At 51.9% G+C, this 7,500-nt stretch overlaps 1 protein-coding gene across 1 annotated transcript in view; it reads left to right on the top strand.

The window, feature by feature from the left end:
• Positions 1-2,178: 2,178 nt before the first annotated feature.
• The window catches only part of cbfa2t3 (CBFA2/RUNX1 partner transcriptional co-repressor 3), a gene marked incomplete at its 3' end in the record, with an annotated part of 19,314 nt that continues 13,992 nt past the window's right edge, over positions 2,179-7,500 (top strand). The window contains 3 exon segments of the mRNA XM_080528335.1: positions 2,179-2,302; positions 5,420-5,661; positions 6,492-6,581. Of these exon segments, the coding sequence (XP_080384461.1) occupies positions 2,182-2,302; positions 5,420-5,661; positions 6,492-6,581 (453 nt within the window). The 5' untranslated portion in view covers positions 2,179-2,181.

The raw sequence follows: 7,500 nt of genomic DNA, 5'->3' as shown, positions 1-7,500 counted from the left end.
CTCCGTTAACCCTTCCCACCTGGCAACCCTCCTGCAGCTGTTGCCACAGGAGGAACCGACCGGCCCCCTCTCTATCATCCCCCTTGGTGCTAGTTTGGCAGTGACCCCTGTGTGTTTGGTTATTTTTGCACTTGACAGTAGAGGCGGCCCTGCCGGGGTCTGCAGCTTACTGTGAGGTGGGGGAGGTGGGGGGGGGGGGGGTGGTTCCAAACATGGCCAGGGGCATCGTCGTACAGGCCAGTGGGTGCCTGGAGGTCTGTAGGAGATTTGGTCCCTCTGTGGCCTACATCACCCTCTTGTAGTTGACAGTGAAGTGAAAGACAGCTGATAGTGGATGAGTGGCAGCAGCATCAGCCAGAGAGTGCCTGGCTTAAAGGTTCCCTCTCAGTGCATGCCTCCGCTCTGCTCTAATGGAGACACACGTTCTCTTCTCTCTCTCTCTCTCTCTCTCTCTCTCTCTCTCTCTCTCTCTCTCTCTCTCTCTCTTTCTCTTTCTCTCTTTCAATCTCTCTCTCTCTCTCTCTCAATCACACAGCGGTACGCACACACACACACACACACACACACACACACACACACACACACACACACACTGTAAAGCTATCTTCTCCATGGCTGTGAAAACCATCACACTCTCTGGCTTATGTTTGTGTAGCAGGAGGATTTGATTCCTGCCACATCCTGACCGGTGCTACTTCCCTCGCTGCTCTCACTATTTAACACTGAATACTCAAACTGGGTCTGTGCGGGAGAACTCTCTGGGCTGGCCGCTCTCTATGGAGAGAAGCAGGGCTGCCCCGGCGGATGCACCACCTCGGCAGACGGTTGTTGTTACACAGCTTTGATATGTTTCATATAGCCATTAGCCACAAGCAATAACCGAACAATATCTGGACCGTTTGAGTTCGTTTACGAAAGAATAGTTGTGGAAAAGAAATGGAAAAGGCGTTAAAGGCATTCAATCTGCAGCTTTGCACAAGAGACCATAACAGTGTGGTGGAAGCTGGGGAGGTGTGTGTGCGTGTGTGTGTGCGTGTGTGTGTGTCTGTGTGTGTGTATGTGTGTGTGTGTGTGTGTGTCTGTGTGTGTGTGTGTGTGTGTGTGTGTCTGTGTGTGTGTGTGTGTGTGTGTATGTGTGTGTGTGTGTGTGTCTGTGTGTGTGTATGTCTGTGCGTGTGTGTGTGTGTGTGTGTGTGTGTGTGTTAATGGGGGGGGGGGGGGAGCGGTGGCAGGGGACATGCAGCCCTTGTGCTCCTGGATAAGGCTCTGCCACCTGACCGTGAGCAGCCTGGTCCCTCACAGCCCTTTGCCTTGTTTGGTCCCTGCTGGGGGGCCTCCGGACCACCACCAGGGCCCCCCCCCCCCCCACCACGCAGGGCCTCGTGGAAGTGTGGCCGCCGTGATGGACAGCGGCAGATCCAGCTGCACTTGTCACTGACTGTCAAGCTGCCTGTCCGTACGGGGGACGAGAGGGGACAGGCGGGGGAGTGTCAGTTGGGGCTCAGAGGGCTCGAGGGGGGGGGGCTCGGGGGGGTCTCTAGGGGGGTGGCGGGTGGGGTGGGGTGGGGTGGGGGCGGTGGGGGACTTGGAGGACACTGATGGGGATGTCAGTGCTATAGGGTAGTGGAATGGTGGTGGTGGTGGGGGGGGGTGGGGGGTGGTCCCGTCAGCAGCAGCAGCTGAGCAGATGAACAGGTGTTACTGCTTGTCTCCGAGAAGCGAGCTGCGATATTTCACGTTCAGTTCCAAGGCTTCCGTGTCTGTCTCCTCTCCTGTCTGTCTGTCTTCCTCGTTACAACATTCATAAAGTCCCGGGGCAGATACGGTACATGTATACGAGAGACAATCAACTCATTCTACTTCAGTCAAACGAGATGGGTGATGAACACAATGGCAACAACGCCAAGATTCTATAAACACAGCAAGCTATCGAAAGACATCGTAAGAGTAGAGAGAGTGAATCACTCAGGGTCCAGGTTGTGTATTCTCTGCTTCCACACTTTTGTGTTTATAGTGGGAGCCGTGTGTTTGTGTGTGTGCGTGCGTGTGTTTGTGTGTGTGCATGTGTTTGTGTGCGTGCGTGCACCGCTCTCTCTCTCTCTCTCTCTCTCCCTCTCTCTCTGTGTCTCTAACCGGCTCACACTCTCTCCTGCAGGTAGCACAGAACAGAAGGTTGGAACGATGCCCGATTCACCTGCTGATGTCAAAACCCAGCCCAGGTCGACTCCGCCCAACATGCCACCTCCACCCCCGGCCGTCAGCCAGGCAGCCAATCGCAACGCATCCTTCACACCCACCACCAGTAAGTCAAGTAAGGACTTTTTTAAAAATTCTTTACAGTATATCTCATCGTTCGGTCTCTGAACACGAGACGTCACACACGCATAACAAACTTCATTAGCTGTAATTGAAATGTAATTTCATTCGTATTTACTCTCGTCAAATTCAATCAGTGTTGCATCAGCTAGCTTACGTTGGCAGCCTCTACCTCTCTGTCTGGTTGGGGACCTGGGACTGGGATACACGAGGGACCCAGGGCTGGTTGTACTAGACTGCTAGGTTATGGGCGTTGTTGGGTTCTAACAGATTGTTGGGTTCTAGAACAACACCGGCTTGTGAAGGGCTGCAAGGTTCTACTAGGCTGCAGGGTTCTATGGGGTCGATGGGTTGGTTGGTTAGTTAGTTTGTATAGTACAGTCGCTCGTTACTGGATAACCCTCCTCCCATGGGGAATAACGTGCAGCGTGGTGGTTAGTGGTGGTGGTTAGCTTCCCCAACATGCTAACACACTTGTATGTACGGTTGTAACAGACTTGTATGTACGGTTGTAACAGGCTTGTACGTACGGTTTAACAGGCTTGTACGTAGGGTTGTAACAGGCTTGTACGTACGGTTTAACAGGCTTGTATGTAGGGTTGTAACAGGCTTGTACGTACGGTTTAACAGGCTTGTACGTAGGGTTGTAACAGACTTGTACGGTTGTAACAGACTTGTACGTACGGTTGTGGTACCAGAGCATTCAGGAACAAACATCACTGACCCGCATTTCCAACGGTTCAGACAAGAGTTTATGACTCTATAATGTCGGTGTGTGAGTGGTGGAGGGGTACGCAAGTATGTGTATGTGTGTGTGTATGTGTGTGTGTGTGTGTGTAGGGGGGGGGGGGGGGTTCGCAAGCATAGGGCAAGTGTATAGTGTGGCAGAATGCCCTTGCTGGTAGAACAAGTGTGTGTGTGTGTGTGCATGTGTGTGTATGTGTGTGTATGTGTGTGTGCGTGTGTGTGTGTGTGTGTGTTTACCAGCTGCAGTGATACAGGGGGCATCGCTGGGCCCGGCAGGCTCCAGACCACTTTCTATCCCTATATAGCAATGACACGCCGTGTTGTTTCACCTGTTGTGGCGGTCGCCAGTGTAGCTCTCCCCTCTAAAACCAGAACACAAGTGCTGGGTCACATGGTCACATGGTCAGCCCATATGTACCCAGGCTCCAACCCAGAGATTAGAGTGGAGGGGAGGACCAAGAGGGGCCGTAGACTGGAGTATGTACAGTATGCTACAGCTAACACTACCATGCAAACACATACTGCACTGCTATATGTGTCACGTTCTAATGATTCGGTCCTCATGTCGGGATCCGATGCAACGATCTGACTTTTCGAACGTCGAAAAATGTGAATACATTTCCGCGTTGTTGAAAATCAATGACACGTCGCTAGTCAACGAACGCAGCTTGTTTGGTGAGCCTGCTGACAATGGAAAGTAGTGTTATCGTTAACTAGGTAGCAGTGGGGATTACTCACCGAATCCATTGCGTTGCAGTATTTTGGCTTGACTACTAGCGAGTTTGTGTGATTCTCAACAACGTTGACACGTAGTTCCGTGTTTCAAAAGAAAAGTCGGAACATTTCGATCGGTTGCCCATATGTGGAGCAAAAGACTAGAACGTGTCACATTATGCTCTCACATACAGGAGAGAGACATGAAACACCCTGTGGTCTGAAATACGAATCAAAACATGTCATATCATATCGTCATATCATATACTCAGTCACACTTGCATATGAATTCATGCACTGGAGACTCATGCACACACAAACGCATGCACCATATGCTCAAGGCAAAGCATAAACAGACCTCCACAAACGGGTCTGAGTGACGCACAGCGTTTACAGTGCTTGCATACAAACACTCAGCATACAAACACTCAGCCCTACGCTCATACCTTCAATGTATACAACCAGGAAGCCTGAAACGACCCATAGGATAGATAGATAGATAGATAGATAGATAGATAGATAGATAGATAGATAGATAAATAGATAGATAGATAGATAGATAGATAGATAGATAGATAGATAGATAGATAGATAGATAGATAGATAGATAGATAGATAGATAGATAGATAGATAGTTAAGTACTTTACTGATCCCTAAGTGGAAATATTGGCAGCTCACGCCATAAACAACAACAACAACAACAAATAAAATAATAAAATGGTGAGTTCTGAATAATAGAAAACTGACGATAGAGCGTGCTGTGAAAATCTATTATTCTAGTAGTGAAAGCAGGGGATTGGGCAATGAACGATACAGACTGTGGAAAGAAGGAGGGGAAAGGTGGAGAGTGGGTAGCGAGGTAGGGAGGGGGCTAGGAGCAGGAGTGTGGCAGGCAGCAAGGGGCAGGGGAGGGGGAGGGGGAGGCGGGAGGGGGATATGTGTAGAGGGGGGAGGGGGAAACTCTGGACCCGAAAGCTGCAAATCTACTTTCAGCTGGTGGACATGTGCAGAGCCCCGATTTAGCAACACACCTGCCGTCGGAATAAAAGTAACACAGGCCACAGGGCCTATTTCTGGCACCTCTTTAACAAGTTCCTCTTATAGTTGTGTCCTAGTGAGTGAGTGAGTGAGTGAGTGAGAAGAGAGGGTGAGCGACAGGGAGCAACAGACTGGCGAGTGGGAGGAGGAGGAGGAGGGTGGGAGGGGGGGGGGGGGGGGTCAAATGGTCCCACACTTGTGAGCAGAGGCAGCTGAAGTTCCCCTGCCTGCACACACCGAGCCTTCAGTCAAACACCGGCCGTTAGAGAGCGGCGGTGTCGGTGTCGCGGCGTGGTCGTGTCGGGCGGCGTTCAGCGGCCGTGTTTACCCACCCTTTGGCGTGCGCCCCAGAGCACCGTACACACACCACCGGGATGCATGTGCCCCTACCGCGCCCCTCCTCCTCCTCCTCCTCCTCCTCCTCCTCTACCCTGCCCCCCCACGCCGGGGCCTGCCACGCAGAGCCCGCTGGCGCCCGAGGCCGGGTCCAGGAAGAGCCACTAGGAGGAGGAGAGGATGAAGGAGGACAAACTGACGGAGCTCCTCTCCCTCTCTCCCTCCCTCTCTCCCTCCCCCCTCTCTCCCTCCCTCCCCCCTCCGCAGTGCTGAACGGGAGCAGTCACTCGCCCACCTCGCTCAACGGGGCCCCCTCCACGCCCAACGGCTTCAGCAACGGCCCGGCCATGTCCTCCACCGCCTCGCTGTCCAATCAGCAGCTGCCGCCGGCCTGCGGCGCCCGCCAGCTGTGCAAGCTGAAGCGCTTCCTCACCACGCTGCAGCAGTTCGGCAACGACATCTCGCCGGATATCGGCGAGCGAGTCCGCAGCCTCGTGCTAGGCCTGGTGGTGAGTCACACTCTCTTCTGCCATTATGATGATGATGATGATGATATGTCATGACTCATTTCATTATTGTAGCACTATTAGTATTGTCGTTATTATTATTATATCTATTGTTTTTGTGTTGCATTTGTGTTATCGTTTTATACATAATACGTTAATGCATTCAATATACGTATCATTTATGACAGTTAGGATAGTAAGTCGTTTCCATAGGTAACACAAATGTACAGTGACATGCCAAGCAGAATGGAACTCTTCACAATAGGAGAGAGAGTCTGTGTCAGTCTGTGTCTGTGTCAGTCTGTGTCTGTGTCGGTCTGTGTCTGTGTCGGTCTGTGTCTGTGTCGGTCTGTGTCTGTGTCGGTCTGTGTCTGTGTCGGTCTGTGTCTGTGTTGGTCTGTGTCTGTGTCGGTCTGTGTCTGTGTCAGTCTGTGTCTGTGTCGGTCTGTGTCTGTGTCGGTCTGTGTCTGTGTCGGTCTGTGTCTGTGTCAGTCTGTGCCTGTGTCAGTCTGTGTCTGTGTCAGTCTGTGTCTGTGTCGGTCTGTGTCTGTGTCAGTCTGTGTCTGTGTTGGTCTGTGTCTGTGTCGGTCTGTGTCTGTGTCGGTCTGTGTCTGTGTCGGTCTGTGTCTGTGTCGGTCTGTGTCTGTGTCAGTCTGTGTCTGTGTCAGTCTGTGTCTGTGTCGGTCTGTGTCTGTGTTGGTCTGTGTTCTACCCTGTCCGTGTCCCCCCTCTTCTGTATGTCCCTCTCCTTCCTTTTCCTAGGGTTAGGGTTATAGTACACTTCATTCTCTTCAGATGCCAATACCTCTTTTTCTTTTTTTATTCCTGGACAGAATTCCACCCTGACCATAGAGGAGTTCCACTCCAAACTCCAGGAGGCTACCAACTTCCCTTTGCGTCCCTTTGTCATTCCATTTCTCAAGGTAAGACTATCAAACAGATGGATACAGACACCCCCCCCCCTCCCCCCTCCCTGTCCCTTAACCCAATCACCAGTCCCCCACCTCCGAGGCTGCATTATGGAGATGAAAGGGGAGCGTCCGTCGCTTGAGGCCAACACGCACCACCACAAAGAGAATGTGCGCTAATGTAGAAACTGACCTGATTTCTCCCTCTTGATTCCTCAATCAGAGTGTGAGTGCGCGTGCGCGTGAGCGGCTGATTGGAGCCTAGTAGATGGAGGATAAAGACACCCTGACCCTGATTGCCGGCCTGGTCCGCTGCTGGCTGACGCGCTGTGCTGATCTGATCTGCAGGCCCATATGGCCATCGTTTGCTATCCATTCAAATTGGCACAAAACTATTTACCGTGCTTTATGGAGCGGAGGGCGGTGTGTGTGTGTGCGTGTGTGTGTGTGTGTGTGTGTGTTTGTTTGTGTGTGTGTGTGTGTGTGTGTGTGTGTGTGTGTGTGTGAGGCGTTAAAAGCAGGCGTTAAAAGCAGGCTTCCTGTAAGGGTGCGTGCGTGTGTGTGCGTGCGTGCACGTGTGTGTGTGCGTGCGTGCGCGCGTGTGTATCTGAAGCGTAGAGAGCTGCCACAGAGTCCCAGAGGCTGGAGGAGAGAGAGAGAGAGAGAGAGAGAGAGAAGAGGTTCATAAAACAATAAACCTGTCATGTTACCCATAACCCCTGATGTGGTTCAAAGGTCACCGAGTGCCAGCTGTTCAATATGGAACACATGTCAAATGGTGGCGCGGGCTGGAGAGTATTTTGGCACTGGACCTTTAAGAAACGCTGAAAACGCTGCTGAGGGTTCTAATGGGAGGAAGGGACCGACTCCAGCTGACACTTAGTGCCTGAGTATGTGGCTGTGTGTGTGTGTGTGTGTGTGTGTGTGTGTGTGT

The sequence above is a fragment of the Nansenia antarctica genome (assembly GCF_963989245.1).
Source record: "Nansenia antarctica genome assembly, chromosome: 4".
Classification (NCBI taxonomy): domain Eukaryota; kingdom Metazoa; phylum Chordata; class Actinopteri; order Argentiniformes; family Microstomatidae; genus Nansenia; species Nansenia antarctica.
The sequence above is the reverse complement of the archived record's forward strand: the minus strand, read 5'-3'. Positions and strand labels throughout refer to the sequence as shown.